This window comes from Felis catus, chromosome D3, assembly GCF_018350175.1.
Source record: "Felis catus isolate Fca126 chromosome D3, F.catus_Fca126_mat1.0, whole genome shotgun sequence".
Classification (NCBI taxonomy): domain Eukaryota; kingdom Metazoa; phylum Chordata; class Mammalia; order Carnivora; family Felidae; genus Felis; species Felis catus.
Window position 1 is genome coordinate 6,595,938 of NC_058379.1, and position 26,979 is coordinate 6,622,916.

A 26,979-nucleotide genomic window follows, 5' to 3' on the forward strand; every position below is an offset into this window, starting at 1 on the left:
AAGGCAGTGGCTACAGACATGGACCGATACAGCTCTTCTGTATTGACAATCCAGAACTGCATTTGGTGACATGACTTTCTGAAACGGTGACCAATTTCTGATCAAGTTCTGAAGCAAACATAATATCTTTGTAGTTGGATTCCTGGACAATTTGGTGATTTGAAAGCTGTGCAAAATATATGTTATTTTTATAAAGTGGACACAGGACAGTTTTTTGTTGTCGGGGACCATCCTGTGATTTGCATCCCTGGACTGCCCACAAAGTGCTGGTAGTGCTCTCCCTAGCTTTGTGACATCCATGACCTCACAGATTTTCAAAATCTAGTTCCCCCTGAGATCACTGTTTTCACATCCATCATATTGGAATTTAAAATTTATCCTCCCAGCCACCTGGGAGGTGTTCCTCTTCCGATTTTATACTGCCCCCCCCCCCAATTTGTAAATCAGTAAAGAGCATAAATGAAATATACTTGTTGAGGACCATACAGGTTGTTAGTGGAGAGCAGGGAGTCAGGCCTAGGATGTCAAAGCATTCAATGGAATATTTACTAGGCATACGATAGAAACCCCATTCAGGCTAATAGCATCAAAAACTGTACAGGGGAAAGCTTTAATTAGATGCCTAAGTCCTCCAACAGTATGTACAATGCAGATCATATAAATAATGTTGGTTAGAAATGAATAATAGTTCTTAATAATTATGTGAAAAATTTTATTTGCTGCATTTATAATGTTCTTAAATATGCTTATTGAAAATTAAAGTATTATTTATAAAATCTGACTAGGGAGAACAAAATCTTCTCTACCAATTTATATCCAGAGCAAGCTCTATTCATTTGTATCCTAAAAAAGAAAATGATAATAAGGATGTGGTTAACGTTGCGTGTCACATAAATATAAGGCCATTTTTTGTTTTTTTTTGTTGTTGTTATGTAATTCCGTCATTATTGTAATTTAGTTTTTTGTGACTAGTAACTTTGTCAGATTAAAATAACCCCTAAAGTAGTGCTTAAGTTAGTATAACTTAATAAGAAAACTGTTCCCTGATTTATTTTTTGTTTTGATTAAGATACTTCATATTATAGGTAAGTTGAGAAGATAAGGAACTGAATTTGATGTAGCCTACCTTATCCTTATCAAGTTAGTTGATTTAGAATTAATACTTTCTATTAGCACTATTCTATTTTCTTTATTTTTATTTTTTATTTTTTATTTTTATTTTTTGAGAGAGAAAAAGGGAGCATCCACCCAGTGTGGAGCCCAAAATGGGGCTCAGCGTGGGGCTCGATCTCACGACCGTGAGAGCATGGACCTGAGCAGAAATCAAGAGCTGGATGCTTAACTGAGCCACTCAGGCGACCAGTACTGTTTTATTTATTTGTTTTTAAAAATGTTTATTTTTGATAGAGACAGAGCATGAGCAGGGGAGGGGCAGAGAGAGAGGGAGACACAGAATCCGAAGCAGGTTCCAGGCTTTGAGCTGTCAGCATGGAGCCCGATTCAGGGCTTGAATTCTCGGACTTTGAGATCATGACCTGAGTTGAAGTTGGACGTTTAACCGACTGAGCCTGCCAGGCGCCCCAGCACTGTTTTATTTCAATCCTGGGGTTTTTTGCTTCCTTTGTTTTAATACAGTTATATAGTCTTCAACTTAATTCTGCTCTATTATAATTATAGAAACGGTTTTCAGTATTAATCTGAAGGACCTCTGAATTGTGTAGTCTGTAATACCAAGAAAAAAAATTCATCTTGAACTTGACCTTTTTTTTTTTTTTTTGAGTAAACCACACCCAGTGTAAGATTCAAACCCTTGTCCCTGAGCTCAAGAGTTGCATGTTTTACCGCCTGAGCCAGCCAGGTGCCCCTGAAATTCACATTTTTATACCCTCATTTAGACACTCTTTCCTTGGTATTGTGTCCTAGGTGCTGGAGGCAAACAGGTTAACAAAGTGAATAAATGAGATGCCCTCTTATTGTGGTAAATGCTCTGAAGGCAAAAACAGGATGACATTGAGAAAGAGAGCAACTGCAGGATGGTTTGGGAAAACTGAGAAGGTGGTCGTTAAGCTGAAATTGCAAGGGGCGGGGGGGGGGGGGGGGGGGGCGGGGAACGGAGAAGGAAGCCATAAGAGCTGGAGAGAGAGCTTTCCAGGTAGCGGGTACAGTGAAGACAAAGCTTTCAAGGTGGAAGACCTTTTTGGCATGTTCAGGGAAAAGGTAGAGGCCAGTGTGACCGGTGTGCTTTGAGCACGGAATAGATAGGGATGAGATGAAGTTGGGAGGTGTGCATGGGCCGGGTCACTCCGGGGCCTGTGAGGAGTACAGGAGCGTAAAGATGGTGAATGGTTTTAAACAGGGAGGCTCTTTTCACGGTAGCTACTTACTGATACTGCATATTGTTGTGTAGAGTCTCTTACTATAAACCAGCCTTGAGACTGAATTTAGCTTCTGGAGATTTCCCCAAACCCTTTTCTGGCTTGTTTTGTAGTCTGATTATAAGAACACTTACTATACTCTTGAGTCAGCATGGATCAGAACCCCAGAATGAAGGGAGTCCTAGGCCAGTTCCACAGGTTTTCAGACTGATTTTTTAAATTCCTTTTTCAGCTGTGGCGCTGTAAAACACTTCAGCACCTGACTTGAAAAAGTTTTGTTTTTTTTTTCCCACTTAAATCCCATGTAAAGTAGGGGTTAAATTTCCATAATATCAAACTATCTCTTGTTTTAAGACGTGGGATTCTTTTTCCTAGGTACAAGTCATTGTTTAAGAAAATCACTAGCTGTTACAAAGAAAGGAAGAGAACTTAAGACAAATACGACGTATGACTGCCAGTTGTTGATGAATCAGAAACGATAGCAGATGACATGCCATTTGAAAAATAAGATTTACCCAGACCTTCAAATTTACCCAAACTACAGGTTACATATGAAAGGGGTGACCAAGCCTGTGCCTGTATTTTTGCATTAAATACAGTTTTATAACTACTTAATTCAGCTTATAAATTTAAATTAAAATACATTTTAAAAAGGTCCTTTCCCACTGGAGGAGTTTTTCTGTGAAATATTACATTGAAAATTACTTTTAACTAAAATATTTTATAACTTAATAGACCAGGTGGTTACAACTATTCAGTTTGGTGGAAAAACAATGCCAAGAGCAAATAGCCGCTCAGCAGGAGCAGTTCCACAACCAAATTCAAGTAAGTTGTTATTTGTATTGATTCTTTTTGATACTGTAAGATTTGCAAGAAGAACCCGTTAATACTTTATATCAGTTTTGTTGATGAACTAGAAACATATCGTCTTTAGAGTAATAGCTCGTATTTTTAAGCAATATTTTCATAGTATTTATAAAAAAATGCAATGTTTAGTATACTTACCAAATCTGTAACTTTGTTTTCAGCGTATACAGGAGGAGATAAAAAATTTAGTCAAGTTACAGACCAGTAATGCTTCCTGGGCTTCCTATGATACTTCTTTAAGTAAACAGTTATCTTCAGGAAGTCAAATGGGTTTTTTTTCTGAAAACAGTGAGAGAAATGAACCTATTATCAGTTATCCTAAGTCTGAAGAACCAGAAATGCAGCAAGAAACATCCACATCACAACCAGACTGCAATGTGGACAGTAGCTCAGTGAGCAGTGGGTATGGTACCTTTTGTGTCTCCGAATTCAATGCCTACAAATCTAAGGACCCTCGGGAGTTCATGGAGCACACAGAGGTTTCTGAGGGACAGTTTGGAGCATCTTTGGGGCAGATGGAGTCACTTGCAGAGGGTGTAAAAAACAAGAATTTTCGTATACATACCACTGAAGAGTTTTGTGCATCTTTAAAAGAAGATATTTCCATTTTTCCTGGTGAATTTGAACACAATTTTCTTGGTGAAAATAAGGTTTCAGAAGTATACAGTGGAAAAACGAATAGGTAAGTAGAATTTCTCCAACATTTGAAGGGAGGCTTACTTGTTTATTACATTTAGAATCTAGTAAATCAAGCTCCTTTTAGAGTCTAAATGTATACATGTGCATGTAATTTGCAACCAAAAATTATACACAAGCATACTCAATTTTATGCTTTTTATATAGAAGAGGAAATTTTCTAAGTTTGATGATAAGTGTGGCTGAATGTTTGTAAAGCAAACAATCATTTAAAATTTGTCATTTACCCTAAATGTTGAGTTTTATATCTCTGAAATTTGTTCTCTAAAATACGTGTTTAGCTATAGCAACACAGATCTTGTATACCTGTAAGTACAGTCACTAGTCCTTGTAAACAAATAAGCTTTTGCTGTAGAGCTACATTGAGGATGTGAACAGGCCACTGTGGTGGTTTTGTTCCATTCCATGGCTACAGGCTAAATCCTTTATTAATCACCGTTAGTCTTTGTGTTCGCTTTGCCTTTGGTAATAAGAAATTGTAAAAAGAAATGTAGGTGAATGGATAAAAATCCATTCTTTCTCTGCGGTTAGAAAAAGAACTCAAAGCATTTCCCATGGACACAATATTTATTAGTGTTTAGTTTTATGTGCAAAGGACAGCATCTAAAGAGAATAATTTTGTTTTCTCTTTCTGAATAGTAAGTCTGTAACATCATGGGCACAAAAGCTGAAGCAGAACCAACCAAAGAGAGCACTTACAGAGGAGGGGTGTTCAAAATCTATGCAAGGAAATGAGCAAGCCAAGAAATCACCAGTTGAGAAAGTAGGTGATGAGTCACTTTATTGCTAATTATGGTGGAGTTTACTACGTGCTACGGGCAGTTTTTTGCCCTTTCTTTTGTATTGTTAATTTGTTCCATTGACCTATCTTTCTCTGGGTGTCCCAGAGGATTGGAAACAATGATTTGCTCTGGGTATTGCTTTTTTAGTAGTCTGGAAATCAAAAGTAATGAGGAATAAAGTACAATAGAAAATGAAAACCGTTTTGTAAAGGTCCTAATTCTCTTTGTGCTGCAACTGTTTACATTTAGCCAGAGAATAATCCATTTAACTTTTTTTTTTAAGCTCTCAAATAGGGGCGCCTGGGTGGCTCAGTCCTTTGAGCGTCTGACTTGGCTCAGGTCATGATCTCATGGTTCATGAGTGCGAGCCCCACGTTGGGCTCTGTGCTGACAGCTCAGAGCCTGGAGCCTGCTTCGGATTCTGTGTCTCCCTCTCTCTTTGCCCCAACCCCTACTTGTGCTCTGTCTGTCTCTCTCTCAAAAATAAATAAGCATTAAAAATTAAAAAAACTCTCACATAATTTATATTACTATTAAGTTGTAAGAAGTAGTACTGAATTTATAATCCAAATTGTAAGAGGTTAAATGTTTAAATTCTGTGTGGCCCTTTTACTAATCTAGCAGCTGCTTTCGTTAAAGAGGTGTAGATATCGAGTAGGTTTCAAACATCTTTGAAGTCCTTTTGGCTTAAATCGTCATAGAGTAATGTTTATTCTATGATACTGAATTGAAATTGCAAAATCACGTCTCTCTGCACACTTGATACCTTTAGAAATTGGCCACTGTTTTTAATGTTTATTTTTTTAGAGAAAGAGAGAGTACGTGCACTGGCAGGGGAGGGGCAGAGAGAGAGACTCCCAAGCATTTTCTGTGCTGAGCGTAGAGCTAGACGCAGGACTTGAACTCATGAACCGTGAAATCATGACCTGAGCCAAAATTAAAAGTCAGATGCTTAATGGACTGAGCCACCCAGGCGCCCCTGGTCTTGATTGCTGTAAACATGGTCTTTCTATCATCCTGTGAAAAAGATTAAATAGAAGTCCTAAGAAGACAGTCCTTCAACCTTTATAAAGGACTATTCTCTTTTCTTGCCATAAGTTTTCTTCAGCCTGTGATATTTAGGCTTCTCAAGATCACCGTTCCGGAACCTATTCAGATTTGTGTTCAGGAGGGAAGTGAGGGTGATAAAGCTCCAGGGACCACTGGCCTCACCTGCAGGCGCCCTGTAGTACTGTATCTGTGGGTCTGTTCTTTTGAACTCGCGTGCCATTGGGATGGTACATCTTTGGTGTGAGCGCATAAGAGTATTTAGAGACGGGGTGAAAGTTGCTTTTTCCATTGGAATAGGTTGGCAGAAAAAATGTTTTCATATATGCTAGTTTCTCTTCTGTTTTTACATTAAGTAAAACTCAGTCTTGGGGAGGCTAGCAAAAAACAAATGAACAGACAGACTAGTCTTTTGGAGACTTTCTCACCGCTGATAAACTTTGGGTTTTGGGTATATACCTCGGTGGATACAGTAGTTTTCTTTTTTCTTTCTTTCTTTCTTTCTTTCTTTCTTTCTTTCTTTCTTTCTTTCTTTCTTTCTTTCTTTTTAACGTTTTTATTTATTTTTGAGACAGAGAGAGACAGAGCATGAGCAGGGGAGGGGCAGAGACACAGAATCTGAAGTAGGCTCCAGGCTCTGAGCTGTCAGCACAGAGCCCAATGCGGGGCTCGAACTCACGGAGTGTGAGATCATGACCTGAGCTGAAGTCGGACACTTAACCAACTGAGCCACCCAGGCGGCCCTATAAATACGTTTTCATTCTGAACTCATTAAGTAACACCAGCTCCCAGTGTTCTTCCAGCTCCACAGAACCAAAATAAACTTGTGTAAACACACAGGAAAAGAAAATCCTTCACGGTTAATTCCTATCATTTTGTATTCTTGTAATCACAGGGAAAACTGGACTTTCGTAGTTCTTCCTGAACCCTCTGAGGCTTTCTCTGTGCCTTGGTTTGATACCTGGCTCTCTTTCTTTGGGTCAGTAGTTTGTGCCTAATGATTTTTATCCATCGACTAATGGTTTTCTTTCTTGCATTGCAGCCTAATTTCACTGCTGCTAAGCACCCTCATGCTTTTTACCTCAATAAACCAGATGAGAGTCCAAATTCTTGGATGTCTGATTCAGGAACAGGTATGAGACCTGTTGTTTTGTTTTGTTTCGTTTTGTTTTGATAACAACTTGTCTGCATTTCTCACGGGATGTTAATTCTATCCAGTGTATTAGCGTGCTTTCTGTAAATGTGTTCTGTTGTGCCTCTGTTAACTATAACTTCCTTACTTGCATTAGTGTTACAGATTCTGTAAAGATAGATGGGAAAAATACTTTTGCAGTTGTTTCAAACAGCTGCAAAAGCCATCTCAGCATTTTTCAGATGCTCCAGAATGAATTAAGACATTCAAACGCTTTATGAGTCATTCTTTACTCTCCATGGTAAGCTTATTCTAGTTTTAATGACTGAACATACTGATTCCCTACCCTACCCCCCACAATCCCACATCCAGTTTGTCAGGATAAATTAGCTTTGCCTGATGAAAATTGCCAGAATTCAACCACTGTCATGCTGTCACCCTAATAGAGTCCCCGTCACCTGTCACCTGAGTTCCTGCAACTTCCTGCCCAGCATCCATGCCCTCACCCTTGCACCCTTCCATCCGTTCTCCACACAGTAGCCTGAAGAGTCCTTCTCCAAGATGGGTCAGATCATGTGACTCCTCTGCTCAAAACCCTTCTCTGCTCTTTCCCTCAGAGTAACAGCCAGAGTCGTATAGGTGCCCGTAGGCTCAGCAAGATCTAGCCTTGTTCTGTTTGACCTCATTTTCTGCTGCTCCCTTTCTCTGCTTCAGCAGAGAGGCTGTTTGCTTAAATGTGCCAGATAGGTTCTCATTTTAGGGCTTTTGCTTTGCTGCTTCCTATATTTGAAATGTTCTCTCCACCCGTTATATAGGGGATCTCCCTCATATGTGGCTAAAATGGCTAACGTTATCTTGTTACCTTGCAGCGAGCCAACCCTGAGCACCCCTCCACACACGCTGCATATATTACCTTTTACCTGATTTTTAAGTCTTACCATTTGGTGTTTACTGCCTTCTAACCTCCTGTGTATACGTTGTGATTTATTTACTGTTCATTTCTCACATTTTCTGCTCCCCAGCCTGGCACGGTAAACACTCAGTATGTATTTGAACCACTGAATTATTATTCTTATTAATTTTTAAAGTTTATTTATTTTGAGAGAGCACGTGAGGGTGTGCACAAGTAGGGGATGGGCAGAGAGAGAGGGAGACAGAATCCCAAGCTGGCTCTGTGCTGTCAGTGCAGAGCCCAACATGGGGCTTGAGCTCACGGATCGGGAGATCATGACCTGAGCAGAGATCAAGAGTTAGACTCTTAACCGACTCAGCCACCCAGGTGCCCCTGAACCATTGAATTCTTTATATTGTTTCTAAGTCTGTGCTATTCATAAAGGATTTTTTTTCTTTTTTAAGAAATACATTTTAGATTGTAGTAGTTCATCTTGACTTTAAAAACATTTTTAAAAATAGTCTCTACACCCAGCATGGGGTTTGAACTCACGACCCCGAGATCAAGAGTTGGACTCTTCTCCATCTGAGCCAGCAGGCACCCCACATCTTGACTTTTAATAATATATTTCATTTTTAAATATTTCGATCATCAATTTAGAACCCTTCCATGGGAAGGCATTTAAGAGATTCTTGTTCCATTAAAATTCAATTTCCTGTATCCAGATAGCCAAAAACTAGTTACTTCTCGTATTTAATTTTCTGTAGGTAGAAGTAAGTTATTCTAGAAAGCACTTTTCTCTTTTCTCAGTCTTCTCTTCTGTGTATTGTGCACAACAGGCCTGACTTACTGGAAGCTGGAGGAGAAGGACATGTATCACTCTTTGCCTGAGACTTTAGAGAAGGCATTTGCACCGTCCTCTGGAGATAGGTCACCAGGCCAGGTGATTTAAAAACTCATTGTGTGTATGTGTTTGTGTCACACAATTATAGTTCAGAGCTCCGTTTCATTATAAACGTTGTATTTTTCTAATTATTCGTTTAATGTTTTATTTATCCTTGAGAGAGGGAGAGACAGAGCGTCAGCAGGGGAGGGAAAGAGCAAAAGAGGGACACAGAATCCGAAGCAGGCTCCAGGCTCCGAGCTGTCAGCACAGAGTCCAACGTGGTACTCGAACTCACAAGCCGCGAGATCTTGACCTGAGCCGAAGTCAGACACTAACCAACCGAGCCACCCAGGCTCCCCAAAAGAAGCGTGGGCTTTAAATTGTACTTGCTTTCAAATGTAATCTCTCATTCATTGCCTATGTGATCATAGGAAGGTTACTTAAAAATGGAATTTAAAATGCCCAGCTAATGTGTTGTAAAATTAAATGAGATGATTTTGCGCCTACTGTGCTAAACGTAGTAGGTCTGCAGATAACAGCTTCCTCTGTTCCTACACCTGGTTTTGATTCTCTGTCTTATTCCGCCCTCCTGCTAATCCATTTGTACCAATAATGCTGAGCATTTTAATTTGCTGTCATCATTTTCTTTGAGCATGAAATGTAAATATTTTCTTTACTTCAGCACGGTGAAATCAAACTACCCAGCATGTGTACATTCAGGTGATGAGAAAGGTTGGGGAAAAGGAGTAATTACAACGAAGGTAACCAGGAGAGCTGTAAGCATGAGTAATAGGCATCGGTAGGGGCAGTGGGGATACAGCGTATGTGTTGACAGCAGAGTCCCAAAGAGGGGTACAAACCAGCATCCCATCCTTCAGGAAGGGAGCAAAAGAGACAGATAAATGCAGGGAAAGGAAGGCTGGGGAGTGAGATTGTGAGGGGCTGGAAGCCTCGGTGGGCTTTGTGATTACAGAGCTCACTGTGTGTGACGTGATCAGCACCATCAGTGAGTGAATACTGTATTTTGGTGATTCTAAGATACTGTCAATTTTAAAACTTCCTATTTCATAGTCTAACAAAATTATTCTAGGGGCGCCTGGGTAGCTCAGTTTGTTGGGCCTCCGACTCTTGGTTTTGGCTCGGGTCGTGATCTCGTTGTTCGTGAGCTGGAGCCCCACTTCGGGCTCTGTGCTCACAGCTCAGAGCCCGCTTGGGATTCTCTCTCTCTCTCTCTCTCTCTCTCTCTCTCTCCCTCCCTCCCTCCCTCCCTCTATCCCTCTATCCTTCCCTTGCCCGCTTGCTCGCTCTCCCCCCTCTCTCTCAAAAATAAGTAAATAAACTTAAAAAATTATTCTAACAAAAATAAAAAGCAGTGTATATCAGTGCTTTCTTACCACTTAGAATTTATATGTTATTCTTAATGAAAGATCTTGTAACTGAACTTGATTTTTGTCATATAACTCTTATACATACTTAAAAAGGACGATATAAGTGAAATAAATTTGTTAAAACCTCTTCACCTACAGAGGCTTATGCTCTCTTTTCAACTCAGTGTTCCTTTCTGTGTTTTTCCGCATACTGTTTTTCTTGAGCCATCGAGAGCTTTGGGGATTGGCAAAGATGAGAGGCCTTGGTGCTGAGTTTTTTTTTTTTTTTTTTTTTTTTTTTTTTTCAACGTTTTTTATTTATTTTTGGGACAGAGAGAGACAGAGCATGAACAGGGGAGGGGCAGAGAGAGAGGGAGACACAGAATCGGAAACAGGCTCCAGGCTCCGAGCCATCAGCCCAGAGCCTGACGCGGGGCTCGAACTCATGGACCGCGAGATCGTGACCTGGCTGAAGTTGGACGCTTAACCGACTGCGCCACCCAGGCGCCCCTGGTGCTGAGTTTTTACCTGGCCTAGTAGTTCTGTAGATCTGGCCTACTTTTGGCACCCAGATGGGGAATGCTGCTAACCATCTATGATTCACTGTCCCTTAAATACTGGTTCTCAGGGCTTCTGGTGTAGGCTCTAGGATTTTTTTCCAAACTGCTGACACCTGTTCGGCCAATTTGGATGTCTTCTATGTGTGCTTATGGGCAGACAATGACAATTATATCACAATTGCTACTTGACCAAAAGCAATGTTAAGATGCCGTTAATTACAAGAGGCATCCTCACTTCTGAGATGTTAAAATATAGTGATCATAGAAGTGGAAAATGGTGAAGAATGGTTCGTTATGCTACCACGACCTCTAAATAGAGTAATTCCACCAGCTCTGCCTGGGGGTGCTCCACCAGGTTTGGGGCATCACCAGGCAGGGATTCCTCAGGCTCGAGGCCATTTCCTGAGTGCTCTGCTTGTTACAAACTTTCAGCTTGAAAGAGTCTTTTAGGTTGCTGGTGTATAAAAAGTAAAATTCCAGGGGCTCCTGGGTGGCTCAGTCAGTTGGCCGTCCGGCTTTGGCTCAGGTCATGATCTCCCAGTTCATAAGTTCGAGCCCTGCATTGGGGCTCCGTGCTGACAGCTTGGAGCCTGGAGCCTGCTTTGGATTCTGTGTCTCCCTCTCTCTCTGCCCCTCCTGCTCTCTCTCTCTCTCTCAAAAATAAGTAAACATTAAAAAAAAATTTCAATTAAAAGTAAAATTCCAATTACAGAAATTGTGGTAAATTTTAAGGGCTCACATTCAGAAAATTAATGTTTTTATTATTATTATTTTCTTAATTATTTTTTTTTTCCAACGTTTATTTATTTTTGGGACAGAGAGAGACAGAGCATGAACGGGGGAGGGGCAGAGAGAGAGGGAGACACAGAATCGGAAACAGGCTCCAGGCTCCGAGCCATCAGCCCAGAGCCTGACGCGGGGCTCGAACTCACGGACCGCGAGATCGTGACCTGGCTGAAGTCGGACGCTTAACCGACTGCGCCACCCAGGCGCCCCTAGAAAATTAATGTTTTTAATGCACACGTAAAAAGTTCGATTGTCCAATTCACAAGCTAGTTACAGGGTTTGTTAAAACATGTTCATGCATGGTAATCTGCAGCCTGTGTAGGGTCTGGAAATGGGACACGTAGTTAAAGCTATATGTGAATATATTCTTTGAGTACTTTCAATATATCTCTTGCTGAATCTATAATCTCATTTAAAACAGTTTAAATTTGAGACCCAAGTTAAATGATACCCCAGCATGCCCTACAGTAAGCCCCACTTTGAAATAATTTGAGGCTGAGGTTTTAAATTTGGAGCTTTAGACCTCTTTGCAACATTTCCAGCGTGACAAAGCCCTGATTTCAAGCTGTAGGAATTAGGGTCGTATCTTCTTATCTTATTAATTTAAAAAGGGGCTTGTTTCCATTGGGTAACTTCTTTCTTAACACTTTTTCTTGGTCTGTGAACTCTTAAAAAAGTAGGAAAATAACTACACAGATAAGGAATTTCATCTCTGTATACCTGTCTCCCTGCGTCACATGATGTTAATCTAGCCAAAAGTCTTCTTAATCCTGCTTCACTCGTTTCATCATGAAGTCTTTTCATACCTCAAAACTTGGTTTTTATCTTGAGTACGGGGGACTACCAAGGTTTTTTATTCTTTGGAAGTATTCTGAGGCTATTAAATAACTTAGGTTCAGATTATCACCTTAATATTTATTATTAGGGGATATCATTTTTTTTTCATTCTGAGGGAGACTCGTAATTAACAGGTAATGACATCTAAACTTGTTTTATAAGTCTGACACTCCAGAGTCTCAGTTCATTTAAATTCTTTCAGAAATCTTTTTGTGGTGCTGATCTTGTGTCAGTGAATTTTTTCCATCATTGATACTACCACTTAAATAATTTTGTTTCATATCTTTAAGTCTAATACTAGTAATGAGATGAAGCTACCATCACTGAAGGATATTTATCATAAAAAACAAAGGGAAAACAAGCAGTTACCTGAGAGGAATCTCACTTCTGCTTCCAACCCAAATCATCCACCAGAGGTAAAGTTGGCAACACCCTGCTGAATGAAAATGAAAGATGCTTCATGACTCTTAACTTTTATCTCAAGCTTTATTTTCCGTAGGAGATCTAAAGCCTGCTCCCTTAAAAACAAACACTGAGTGCCGAGGGCAAAATCTTACTGTTGTCTGTCTTAATTTCTAGGTACTGACTCTGGATCCAACGTTACACATGAAGCCAAATCAGATTTCAGGAATTCAGCCGCAAGGCTTTTTGAATGCCCTTGATGACAGAATGTCCTTTTCACCAGACTCTGTTCTAGACCCCAGTATGTCTAGTCACTCTGACATAGACTCATTTTCACAAGCAAGTAATATCGCTTCTCAGTCATCTGGATTCCCCAAGTATCCTTCAAACACAAAAGCTTCACCGGTGGACTCTTGGCAAAATCATGGCTTCCCAAACGAAAGTAGGAGCAGTTCCACGTTTCCTTCGGTGACTACTACTGCTAGTAATGACATCTCGGTCAACACTGTAGATGAAGAAAACACGGTCGTGGTAACTTCAGCCTCAGCCAGTCAGTCCCAGCTTCCAGGGACAGCCAACAGTGTCCCAGAATGCATTTCGCTGACTCCTCTGGAAGATCCTGTAATACTGTCAAAGTATGTGTTTCAGCGCGTGGCTTGTAATGTTAATAGCTTTTCTTTGATGTCTGCTTGAATTATGAAAATGATTTTTATTGACCTTCACTAATGTGTAAAATCTTAAAAAAAGAGACGCGGAACTTTTAAAGTAGGGCATCTAAATATCCGCGTCTTTGTTTTTTTTACTTAATTAGTTGTTAACTTGTGTATTGATCTGTTACGTTTTGTGTGAGTGTGCAGAGGAAGAAGGCTGTAGTTTTGCTTTTGAGAAAGATTGTATTCTTAGTTTCTCTTGTGGGGTAGAGTGAGGAAATGCTTTCCTAACAAGTTGTTTTGCCCTCACCAACAGGATTCGGCAGAACCTGAAGGAGAAGCACGCTCGACACGTAGCCGATCTTCGAGCTTATTATGAGTCAGAAATAAATAGTTTGAAACAGAAACTGGAGGCAAAGGAGATTTCTGCAGTTGAAGATTGGAAGAAAACCAATCAAATTCTTGTAGACAGGTAAAGCTTATAATTCAACTCTAAAGTTAGTGTTTCTCCAACTTGGAAATGTTATTTTTTCCTAAGTATATTTAATTGTGATAAAACATTTTGCAAAGATGTGCTTTAGATTTGAAATTTTTAACAGAGACCTATTTGCCTAAGGAATTATTTTCACAGATCGAAACCAACCTCGTGTAGCACACTAATAGCTGACATGAGAACATTTGTTTCACACGGACAGAATACTGGAACAGTTGAGCAGATACCCTGTATGTAAAGGAACGTCATTTATGAGTGGATTAGTATTGTGTACAGATTTTCTCAGAAGTCTCTAACATCCTCTAGCAGTTCTCAACCTGCTTTGAAACTCAGAGACATGTAACTTAAATCCAGACACTCCTGAACCTGTGTAAGCAATTATCCTGTACAAACAAGTAACCAACATGGAAACACAGGGGCAGTTATGTTAAGGATACCTGTATACCTGTTTTAGGGAGAGAATCAGTAACAAAATTTGATGCCTTCGCTAGTATTAATAACAGCATACTTGGAACATACTTTACATTTAAATGGGATTTAAACAGATTGAAAGCTGGGGCGGGGGGGGGGGGGGGGGGGGAACCTGGGTGGCTCAGTCTATTAAGTGTCTGATTCTTTTTTTTGTTTTTTAAATGTTTGTTTGTTTTTGAGAGGGGAGTAGAGCAGAGGGGCAGAGAGAGAGGGGAACAGAGGACCCAAAGTGGGCTCTGAGCAGAGAGCCCAACAGAGCTTGAACTCCCAAACCGTGAGATCATGACCAGATGCTTAACCAACTGAGCCACCTTTAAAAATTTTTTTTAATTTGGGGCGCCTGGGTGGCTCAGTCGGTTGAGCGACCGACTTCGGCTCAGGTCATGATCTCATGGTTTGTGAGTTCGAGCCCCGCTTGGGCTCTGTGCTGACAGCTCAGAGCCTGGAGCCGCTTCAGATTCTGTGTCTCGCTCTCTCTCTGCCCCTCCCCTGCTCTTGCTGTGTCTCACTCTGTCTCAGAAATAAATAAACATTAAAAAAAATTAAAAAATTTTTTTTAAATTTATTTTGAGACAGAGAGAGAGAAGGAGCAGGGGAGGAGAAGAGAGAGAGGGAGACAGAACCCCATGCAAGCTCTGTGCTGTCAGTGCACTTAACTAAGCTGACCAGGCGCTCCAAGTGTCCAACTCTTGATTTTCGCTCAGGTCATGATCTCACAGTTTGTGAGATTGAGCCCCACGTTGGACTCTGCACTGACAGTGCAGAGACTGCTTGAAATTCTCTCTTTCCTTCTCTCTGTCTCTCTCTGCCCCACCCCTGTTGGCGCTCGCACTCTCTCTCTCTCTCTCAAAAATAAATAAATATTAAAAAAAAAACTCAGGTCAGTATAGCAGCAAAGTATTCTTTTTTTTTTTTGTTCTTGTTGTTTTAAATTTGTTAATGTTTATTTATTTTTGAGAGAGAAAGTGTGAGCAGGGCAGGGAAGAGAGAGAGAGGGAGACACAGAATCCGAGGCGGGCTCCAGGCTCTGAGCTGTCAGCACAGAGCCTGACGCGGGGCCTGAACTCATGAACCATGAGATCATGACCTGAGCCGAAGTTGGACGCTTAACTGACTGAGCCACCCAGGCTCCCCTAAAGTATTCTTTTTTTTTTTTTTTTTAATTTTTTTTTTCAACGTTTATTTATTTTTGGGACAGAGAGAGACAGAGCATGAATGGGGGAGGGGCAGAGAGAGAGGGAGACACAGAATCGGAAACAGGCTCCAGGCTCTGAGCCATCAGCCCAGAGCCTGACACGGGGCTCGAACTCCCGGACCGCGAGATCGTGGCCTGGCTGAAGTCGGACGCTCAACTGACTGCACCACCCAGGTGCCCCTAAAGTATTCTTTTTTAAGGCAAGAAAAGACAAAGCCCCTTGAAAAAAAGATGAGGGAACTGAAATCTTCTGGTCCAGTTAGTAGTTTAGCTTGGAGAATTGTAGGAAAACTAGCCTTTATACTAGTTTGTGGTTGCTGTGGTAGTTAACATGCTGTTAACTACCTGAGTGTTACTACAGCTTCGGTTTTGCTGCTGGGAGTGGGGCTGGAGGTGGGGTTGGGGGTGGAACTGGGGGTGCCATGGTAGGGAGCAGTAATTTGAAAAGAGCCAGAAATAGGTTTTCTAGGATAAAAGGAAAAGAGTAGATGTCAGGCTAGGGGAAGTTGGTTCTTGTTGTTTGTTTTCAAGAAGTCAAAGATGAAAAAAAAAAAAAGTCAAAGATGACTGTAGGTCCTTCCTGTGGAAAACGAGTATGAAAGAAGCTCGTAGACCTTGTTGGGTTAAAGATAGGCCACCAGAAAAGACACCTAGGAAATGATAGCTGATTAACGCACTTTTCTGTCTAGAAGCTGCTAGAGCCATGGAGCGGTGAGGCAGTGTAGGTAGGACAGATTGGAAGTCAGGATTTGACTAAGTGGCTGTGTCCTAATGGTGGCGGCAGCAGTCAGGGCGCTGGGGTGGGCGCAAGGACAGTGTGCAAATGAGTGGCTGTAGTTGCAGTCAGCCAGGACTGGAGAAATGATTCGCCAAAGACAAAAACCAAGTTTAAGTTGTCAGCATACACATCAGGGTTTTTCAGACTTAAAATTGCAATTGGGAGAATCCCCCTGGAACTGCTGATGGGGCCATGGACACTTCTCTCGTAGGCCAGCTGCGATACCAGATTATGTGACACAGCCTCATGCCGGAGTCAGTGTGGGAATTAAAACAGAGAAATACAGTTAACATACCTACACTTGACTATTTAGTGCTCTTTCTTTCTAGAACGGTTTTATCAGTATTTCATTGCTACGTGGCATCGATGCACAGTGGTGAGGAGCGTGAACTCTGGAGCCGGACTGCCGGGTTTAGAATCCCAGTTTGATGGCTTACAACCCAGGAGGAATTAAGCTTCATGTTGTTTTCTTATCTGTAAAATGCTAATGATAATAGTCCTAACTCATAGGATTGTGAGGATGAATGTAAGTGCTTAACGTGGATTTGGCATATAATCAGTGCCAAATAGATATTGGCTTGTACTCCCAATTCATGAACACGGAGTCAAAATGATAACCGAATTCTTCCGTGTATTTTGTTATTTTAAGGTTCTGTGATGATTAACTTTATGAAGAAGGTCTTTAATTCTAAGAAGAATACATTCATGCTCATTTGGAAAACTACAGGGGGATATAATAAGAAAAGTCTCCCTACCCGGCCTCTAAGTTTCCAGACTTAAGTTTTATATCCTACAAATCACAATACACATATTTATATAGGTTTTCTTTCATAACAAAGATCAAGCTGTTTAATGCATCCTTTTATATCTTATATTTTTTAATTTAAAATTTATTTTTAATGTAAAATATAAATAACAAAATTTACCATCTTAACCATTTTTTTTTTTACCATGTTAACCATTTTTAAGCGATCATTTCGCTGGCATGAAGTACATTCACATTGTTGGGCAACCATCACCACCATCCATCTCCAGAACTTTTTCATCTTGCAAACCCGACCCCTGAACCCATTAAACAAGTCTGCACTCCCACCACCCCCACCCTTTAGCACCCACCATCCTACTTTCTGTCTATGAAATTAACACCGCAGATGAATTTGGGTGCCATGTATAAGTGGAAGCATACTTTTGTGTCTGGCTTATTTCTCTGAGCATAATGCCCTCAAGGTTCATCCATGTCGTAGCAGGCTTTGGACGGTCATCCTTTTTGAGGCTGAATCATATTCCACTGCATGGATAGACCACATTTTGTTCATCCATTCAGCCCTCATGGACACTTGGCTAGCTTCCCTTTTTGGCTAGTGTGCACATTGCTGTGAACATAGGTATACAAATGTCTTTCATATTTTGCCTTTTTCACTTATCAGGGATCTTTTCATATTATAATTTTCTCTGGAAGATGATATCAGGTTTATTGGGATGTATTTTATTAAAATGGCATCCTCTGTGTTCAATAAATGGAGAATTTGTTTTATATATTGGCAAATCAGATTTACAGAATACTTCTAAGGGAAAGGATTTTATCTTCTAATTTTTTCTTTCCAATTTATGGTTTTTAGATGTGGCCAATTAGATAGTGCTCTAAATGAAGCAACTAGTCGTGTGAGAACACTTGAAAATAAGAATAACTTGCTGGAAATAGAAGTTGTAAGTATTCTTCTGTTGTTTAGTGGCTCAACGTTAAGAATTTAAGCCTTTTTATTAACTGAACTTTACAGACAAATTAATAGTTTTATGAAAATATTGGCTATGTGTTTTTAATCTTAGGTTGTCTTATTAAGTAAGTTTATATTTTGAATGCTGCTGGCTTCATAGGATAGGATAAACTTTTACCCTTTAAATTTTTTATTTTTTTTATTGAGATATAATTTGCGTATCATAAAACTCACTGTCTGAAAGTATAGAATTCTGTGGTCTTTAGTATATTTGCAAACTTGTGCAAGCATCACTACAGTCAATTTTAGAATATTTTCTCACTCAGAGAGAAACCCCAGAGGCACCTGGGTATCTCAGTCAGTTGAGTGTCTGATTCTTTATTTTGGCTCAGGTCATGATCTTGAGGTTCGTGAGATCGAGCTCCACATCAGGCTGTGGTGCTGGCAGTGTAGAGCCTGCTTGGTATTCTCCCACTCTCTGCCCCTCCCCGCTCTCTCCTTCTCTCTCTCTCTCTCTCAAAAATAAATAAATGAACATGTAAAAAAATAAGAAATAAATAAAAAGAAACCCTGAAACCCTTAACCATTAGCCTTTCCCTCCTAACCCCAAACCCCCTTGTTCCCAGCCCTGAGCAAGCACTACCCTACTTTCTGTTCTTTGGATTTGCCCATTCTGGACATTGGTATAAATGGAATCTCATATATATGACCGTTTGTGTCAGACTTCTTCCACTTAGCATGATTATTTTCAAGGGTTATCCATGTTGTAGCATGAATCAGTATTTCATTATTTTTTATGGTTGAATACTATTCTGTATTTATTCATTAGGTGATAGATGTTTGGGTTGTTTTGATTTTTTGGCTGTTATGAATGACAGTGCTATGAATATTTGTATACAACATTTTATGTGGAGTTAAGTTTTAAATTTTCTTGATGTATAACTAGGAATGCAGAAACTTAAAATTAAAAAAATTTTTTTTAATGTTTATTTTTGAGAGAGAGAGAGAGACAGATGTGAACAGGAGAGGGACAGAGAGAGAATGGGAGACATACAATCTAAAACAGGCTCCAGGCTCTGAGCTGTCAGCACAGAGCCCTATGCGGGGCTTGAACTTGGGAACGGCAAGATCATGACCTGAGCCGAGGTCAGACACTTAATATTTTAATATTTTAAAATATTTTTCCATGCGTTACCAAATTTTATTCTTCTGTGTGTAACCTTGTTAGTAACATTTTGATGGAAAATGCCACTTACGTTCTGTGCACTGTTTGTCTTTCTTTGATATATATTTTTTTAGTTGTCTTTCTCCTAAATTGTAAACTTCTCAAAGTCAGGGACTTGTCTTTCTTGCTAATCTTATATTTTTTGCACCCTAGTGCTTGGCACCTAGTGGATATTCAAGAAACGATTGTTGAATGAATATTAATATAGCAGATGCATTTTGGATTTTCTCTTTTATTTTCATAGTGAGAGAATAGGGTAAGAAATGCTTGATTCTCCCTAAATATTAATGTGGGGCAACAGACTCCAGCTGCCCTTTCAGAATCATTTCCCTAATAGCCATGGTTATTTTTTTCATTAAAGTGACCTCCAGGTGGGTCCAGCAGTTCAATGCCAGAAATGGTTTTCTGTCTGTACTTCATGACAATCTCATGAAGCTGTTATTGATTGATTTTTTTTAGAAAAATTTTTAAGTTTTATTTATTTATTTTGAGACAGACAAAGATAGCACAAGCAGGGGAGGGGCAGAGAGAGAGAAAGAGAGAGAGAGAGAGAGAGAGAGAGAGAGAGAGAGAGAGAATCCCAAGCAGGCTTTAAGCTGCTAGTACAGAACCAGATATAGGGCTTGAACCGATCAACCATAAGATCATGACTTGAGCTGAAACCAGCAGTCGGATGCTCAACTGACTGAGCCACCTAGGTGCCCTTTTATCTTTTAATTTTTTAATTAATTATTTTTTTAAATGTTTATTTTTGAGAGAGAGAGAGAGAGAGAGAGAGAGAGAGAGAGAGAGAGACAGCGCAAGCAGGGAGGGGCAGAGAGAGAGGGAGACACAGAATCCAAAGCAGGCTCCAGGTTCTGAGCTGTCAGCACAGAGCCCAACATGGGGCTCGAAGTCACAAACCATGGAATCATGACTAGAGCTGAAGTCGGATGCTTAACCAACTGAACCACCCAGGCACCCCTAAAGATTTAATTTTTGAGTAATCTCAACACCCAGTGTGGGGCTTGAACTTAAACCCTGTGAGCAGGAGTCACATGCTCCACTGACTGAACCAGTTAGGTACCCCTGAAGCTGTTACTTTAGTAGAGTGATCCTTTTTAGTCTCCATCCCAGGACATAACAAAATATTAAAATTGTTAATTCCAATTTGTAGGTTTTATTTTATTACTTTTCTTTCATAGTTTAATGCCCACAATTTATTAGCTGCTACTGAAACATCTATTTTTTTTAATTAAAAACAATTTATTATCCTTGTTTTTATTTTGTAGAGTGATTTTAGAGAACGCTTCAATGCAGCCAGCAGTGCTTCCAAAATTTTGCAGGAACGGATTGAGGAAATGAGAACAAGTAACAAAGAAAAAGACAATACCATCATTCGACTAAAATCTCGACTGCAGGATTTAGAAGAAGCATTTGAGAATGCTTACAAACTCTCAGATGATAAAGAAGCAAGACTGAAACAGGAAAACAAAATGTTTCAAGATGTAAGTGACGAAAAATGGAAACTTAAGACAGGGTTGGCTAAAAGTTATTTTAGATGTTGTACTCTTACAGGCTATTATGACTTTTTCCAAGTTTATTTTTGTTTGACATAACTTTGCTGTGGCTGCAAATATAGATTCTCTCGATTGAGTCTGTTAGGTCTTATCTTGAAGCAGGAAGTCAGAGCGTTCAGAACTGTGGTGTTTCCCCCGTGCTTTTTGTCTCTATCGAGTCACCTTTTGAGCGCTCTTAAATAAGCATCTATGTGGCTAGATGGGTAAAATGAACCAGATTTAGAATAGGTTTGATTGAATTTTTTCATTTTGCTATAATGTCACTTAAAATTTGGATTTGTACAACATTGAAACTGCATTAGGTTTCGGGTTGTGTATTTTTTTTTCTTAGATTTTTCTTAATATTCTTTGTCATGGTACATAAAGAAATCTGAAAGCATTTCGGCTGTTGCAGTTTTCTCCCTGAGAGCATTAGATTGTTATTACTTTGATTTTTTAAATATTTATTTTCATGAAGATAATACATGTACATTTTTTTTTAAATTTTTTTTTCAATGTTTATTTTTATTTTTTTGGGACAGAGAGAGACAGAGCATGAACGGGGGAGGGGCAGAGAGAGAGGGAGACACAGAATCGGAAACAGGCTCCAGGCTCCGAACCATCAGCCCAGAGCCCGACGCGGGGCTCGAACTCACGGACTGCGAGATCGTGACCTGAGCTGAAGTCGGACGCTTAACCGACTGCGCCACCCAGGCGCCCCAGTACATGTACATTTTTTTTTTTATTTTTTTTTTCAACGTTTTTTATTTATTTTTGGGACAGAGAGAGACAGAACATGAACGGGGGAGGGGCAGAGAGAGAGGGAGACACAGAATCGGAAACAGGCTCCAGGCTCCGAGCCATCAGCCCAGAGCCTGACGTGGGGCTCGAACTCACGTACCGTGAGATCGTGACCTGGCTGAAGTCGGACGCTCAACCGACTGCGCCACCCACGCGCCCCATGTACATTTTTTAAAAATTTTTTATTTATTTCTGAGACAGAGAGAGCACAAGGGGGGGAGGGGCAGAGAGAGAGGGAGACATAGAATCTGAAGCAGGCTCCAGGCTCTGAGCTGTCAGCACAGAGCCCAGTGTAGGGCTCAAACCCACAAACCATGAGATCATGACCTGAGCTGAAGTCGGATGCTTAACCCGACTGAGCCACCCAGGTGCCCCCATGTAAATGGTTTAAATATTCAGATGTTAAGGGAAAACGGTGGTCTTCCCCACCTCTCCCTTCCTAGGTGTCCCCTACCTTAGAAGTCATCACTCTCAGCTCTTCTAGTGGTTTCTCGTAGCATTTTTCTCCATGTTTCTATGTAACAAACTTCTATTTCTCTTTCTCTTTTTTTCCTCATCAGTTTCAGACATTACATATCGACTTCTGTGCAAGGAAAGCCACAGTTTAGCCTTCTTACACCATTTGCTCCCAATACAAACACTTCTCTCCTTTCTTTTTCTTTTTGGTTTTTAAGTTTATTTTTGAGAGAGAGACAGACAGAGAGACAGAGTGCTAGCAGGGGAGGGGCAGAGAGAGAGGGAGACACAGAATGTGAAGCAGGCTCCAGGCTCTGAGCTGTTAACACAGAGCCTGACATGGAGCTTGAACTCACGAACCATGAGATCATGACCTGAGCTGAAGTCAGACGGTTAACCGACTGAGCCACCCAAGCGCCCCCTCTCTGTCTTTTCATTGTGATTAATATGTTAACTTGATTCTAAGATGCTGTTCTTTTACATTTTAACAACTTGAAGAATTGGTATACATCTTTACACCGTGGTGTCATAGTTTAATTGGCCGCATTTTATTTTCTCTTTTAGTAGAAAGTAGTAGTAAATAATGGTATGATTTCTGGTGAATGGTGTTTTAGATTTGAAATGAGATGTATTATCATTGACAGTTAGATCAGTATTCAGTATTTCTTACTGTCTGTGTAAATATTGTTGAGAGCCAGGCTGCAGTGTTCAGTGATTACATTTCCTTTCTCTTATTTTCCCTAGAATTAATAATTACTTTGTTTTTTTTTTTTTAACTTGATAAGTAGCCTGTATTTAGTACTTGCTCCCACCTCCAAATACTTCTGCTTTGTTATGAGCTGCTTGCTCTTGAGGTCGGATACACAGATGTCTGGGACTTACCTTTGCCATCATCCTGGGAATGGTCTTTGCTTCTTTCTTGTATTAGGTCTCTTGTTTTGTGTGCATCCTGTACTTCTTTCTTAGTTGAATTCTCTGTTTTGCCAGAGTGTATCTCTTGAGAAAAAGAGTACTTGGGAGACAAATTCTGAAGCCTTCCATGTCTGAAAACATTTATGGTTTGCAGTCACACTTAAAAAAATTTTTTTTTAATGTTTGTTTATTTTTGAGAGAGAGACAGAGTGCGGGCAGGGGAGGGGCAGAGGGAGAGGGAGACACAGAATCTGAAGCAGGCTCCAGGCTCTGAGCTGTCAGCATAGAGCCCGATGTGGGGCTTGAACTCATGAACCGCAAGATCATGACCTGAGCCAAAGTCAGAGGCTCAATCGACTGAGCCACCCAGGTGCCCTTGCAGTCACACTTTTTAAAAAATACTTTTATTTTTTTACAACAGTTTTAGATTTACAGAGAAATTGAGAAGATAGTGTCGTGTTCCTGTATGTCCTGCACGGTTCCCCTGTTATTAATGTCTCACATTAGTATGGTATTTTGTGGCAATTAATGAACCAATGTCGACTCATTATTATTAAGTGAATTCCATAGCTTATTCAGATTTCCTTTGTTTTTACCTAATGTTCTTTCTCTGTCCCAGGATTCTGTAGTACATTTAGGTACCATGACGCCTCCTTAGGGTCCTTTTGCTTATGACAGTTTCTCAGACTTTCCGTGTTTTTGATGACCTGGACAGTATTGAGGAGGATTGGTCAGGGGTTTTGTTGGGTGTCCCTTGGGATGTTTCTCTTATGACTAGGCTGTAGTTATGGAATATTGGGAGGAAAACCACAGAGGGAAAGTGCCATTTCAGCACATCTTATCAATAAACCCTATGTATTTTATTCTCTGATAGTCAAGTTTCAGGAGAGAGTGGATATAAACACTCTGTTCACTATGTCATATTTGATTACAACTTCACATGGTTTTGATTATTACTCTTTTTTTTTAATGTTTGTCCATTCATTCATTCATTCATTCATTCATTCATTTATGTATTTTGAGAGAGAATGCAAGCAGGGGAGGGGCAGAAAGAGAGCAAGGGGGCAACAGAATTCCAAGCAGGCTCCACGTTGTCAGCCATGGAGCTCGATGCAGGGCTTGAACCCACAAACTCATGAACCATGAGATCATGACTTGAGCAGAAGTCAAGGGTCGGACACTTAACCAACCAACACACCCAAGAGCCCCTGGTTATTACTGTTCTTATTCATGTGTATTAACAGTATAATTTTGTGTGCGAGTACATGATGAGATCCTGGTTTTTAAAACTTCTTGCACATTTTACTTTGCCATAATATCAGATGTACAGAAAGTAGCAAAAATTGTATAAAAACTTTGCAGATACCTTTCACCTTGATTCTAAATCTTAACATTTGACTCTATTTGCTTTATCAGTCTGTCAGCGGCCGCATGAGGCTGTGGCTGCCCCATTAGGCAGCACAGATAAGAGAACACCTCCAGTGCTGCAGAAAGTTCTGTTGGACAGCACTGTTGCAGAATGTTCTTCAGTTCGGGTTTGTATTTTGCAGTCAGATTCAGGTTGTTGTAATGCCCAAGAGTGGAAGGAAGCTGAGCCTTCTTAGCACATCCTATCAGGAGGCCCATGTTCACTTTGTGGTGTTAACCCTGATCTCTTGGTTAAGGTGCTGTTTGCCTGGTGTCTGCACTGTAAAGTTATAACTCCCAGTTTGGAATTTGTAAGTATTAGGGGATATTTTAAGACTTTGTAAATCACCTTCTTCTCATCAGACTTTACCCACTAGCTTTAGCATGAGGAGTCTTTCCTGAAACAGGTAATTACTATGGTGGTTGCCAAATGATGCTTTTCCTATTACCCCTTCTACATTTTTCTGAAAGGAGGACCTCTCTGCTCTCCTTTGTTTATTTATGTCAGCGTGGACTCATGGATTCTTTTTTTTTTTTTTTTAAACGTTTTTTTATTTTTGAGACAGAGAGAGACAGAGCATGAACGGGGGAGGGTCAGAGAGAGAGGAAGACACAGAATCTGAAACAGGCTCCAGACTCTGAGCTGTCAGCACAGAGCCCGACGCGGGGCTCGAACTCACGGACCGTGAGATCGTGACCTGAGCCGAAGTCGGCCGCTTAACCGACTGAGCCACCCAGGTGCCCCTCATGGATTCTTATTTTATTCAGTGGGTTATATAGTTCTTTTTGCTGTCGCTGTTATGGTTATTATTTTGACGCTTGTTTTGTCCTAGTTTTGGCCAGTGGGGTAAGTGTTAGGCTGGCTGGCTCTTGTGTCCTTTTGACGTGTTCCTGTCATTCTCTGAGCACATCCACGCTTCCTGGCACAGCAAGATATTCCAGGCTCAGCTTGTACTTTCCCATAGCTCTAAATCACTCATGACTCCAACGAGCCCTGGTTCCTTTAAGTGGAAAATATGTAGAAACGGAGATCTAGTACTAGGTATGTTCATTGTTCATTGGATCATTGGAATGTTGTTTTGAATTGAGATTATATTAATGTTGCCAGTGATGACACTGTTTGTTTGCATTTGCTATGTCAAATACTTCAAGCCTAGGGAGATGTACAGAGAGTAATAGATAGAGCATCCACATACCACCTGTCTGCAAATCCAGTTGAAACACCCTCTTCTATTCCTTTCTCTCCTACCTGCTATGCTGAATACACTCTTGGTTTCCCCATGAATTTCTTTCTACTTTTGCTCCAAACCCACGTGTCTATAAACAATATATAGTAATGTTTATGAACTACGTATGAATTGTACTACCTATATCTTCCAGCAGCCTGTTTTGTTTTTTTATTTTTAAGCAGCCTCCACGCCTAGCGTGGGGCTTGAACTCACGACTCTGAGGTCAAGATTTGCATATTCTACTGACCGAGCCAGCCAGGCACCCCTCCTACAACCTGTTTTTTTGCAGCATTGCTTCTGAGATTTACCATGCTGATACATGCAGCTTTTACTCGTTTTTATTTAAACAGCTTTTAAATATTTCAGGTATGTAAAAAGAAAAAGCACATGTGGACCAAGCACTCATCTTCGGATTTAAAATGCCACAGATACAATTGAAGTCCCCCCATGCACCCATTTCTGATCACCCCTGCCTTCTTAGGAGTGACTGATGGAATGAACACATTTGTTACACAGTCTCTCTCAAAGGTCTTCCAGGTTCAAGGAAAGAAGTAGGTACCACCTCTTGATGGGGTGTCTCAAGGTTCTGGAAGACCTTTTGTGAACAGAAATATTGCCGCTGCCTCTTTGGGGTACACAGTATCTGCCACAAGAGCCTGTGTTCTGTATGCAGTGGCTGGGACATAGAATGTGAACGCTGTCATCCTCATTAGATGCTGCTAATATTGCTAAATTGCCCTCTGAAATAGTTGTACCAGTTCATTTCCCACCAGTAATCGATGAGTGTTCTTATTTTCTAGAGTATTTCCAATGCTTTGTATTGTCAGACGTCTTAATTTTTTGCTGGTTTGATTGATGTGCAGTGATTAATCTGTATTGCAGCTCTCTTGGCTTGTGGTTTGCATTTAACTTGGCGTTCTCTTTTATGGGGTACAAGTTTTAGATTGTAATATTCAAAATACAGTCTTTTCATTTACGGTTTAGGCCTCTTTTATGTCTTGTTTACACAGTCTTTTCCTACTCAAGGATCAGAAAATTAATCTCCTATATATTGCCTTCTAAAATTATAAAGTTTTGCTTTATACATTTAGGCCTTTAAGCTACCCCAGATTACCTCGTATGTATGGTGTGATATGTGAAATGAACTTGATTGCTGTTTCAAATGGTTAACCGATGGTCACAGCACCATTTTTTAAAAAGTTGATTTAAGCAATCCCTACACCCAAGGTGGGGCTCGAACTCATGACCCAAAGATCAGGAGCCACATACTCTTCTGACTGAGCCATTTTCAAATAGAGTATCTTTTCATGTCAATATTACTGTCAGCTTATCCTATTTTGTAAAAGCAAAAACAAAAAAACTGCTTTTGGGGCTCCTGACTTGCTCAGTTGGTGGAAAATGTGACTCTTAATCTTGGGGTCACGAATTCAAGCCCCACATTGGGTATAGAGATGACTTCAAAAGAAAACAAAGCAAAAAT

General features: G+C 40.3%; 1 protein-coding gene across 12 annotated transcripts in view; it reads left to right on the top strand.

Moving 5' to 3' along the window:
- The window catches only part of MPHOSPH9 (M-phase phosphoprotein 9), a 61,162-nt gene that overhangs the window by 8,438 nt on the left and 25,745 nt on the right, over positions 1-26,979 (top strand). For 10 of the 12 annotated variants that reach the window (XM_019814466.3, XM_045041100.1, XM_045041102.1 and 7 more), the window contains 10 exons: positions 3,111-3,200; positions 3,404-3,924; positions 4,578-4,701; positions 6,810-6,900; positions 8,631-8,734; positions 12,518-12,643; positions 12,807-13,264; positions 13,596-13,751; positions 17,836-17,923; positions 20,428-20,643. In XM_019814466.3, the coding sequence (XP_019670025.3) occupies positions 3,111-3,200; positions 3,404-3,924; positions 4,578-4,701; positions 6,810-6,900; positions 8,631-8,734; positions 12,518-12,643; positions 12,807-13,264; positions 13,596-13,751; positions 17,836-17,923; positions 20,428-20,643 (1,974 nt within the window). The remainder of the gene's footprint in view (positions 1-3,110; positions 3,201-3,403; positions 3,925-4,577; positions 4,702-6,809; positions 6,901-8,630; positions 8,735-12,517; positions 12,644-12,806; positions 13,265-13,595; positions 13,752-17,835; positions 17,924-20,427; positions 20,644-26,979) is intronic. The other 2 variants (XM_019814467.3, XM_045041104.1) reach the window with 2 other exon arrangements.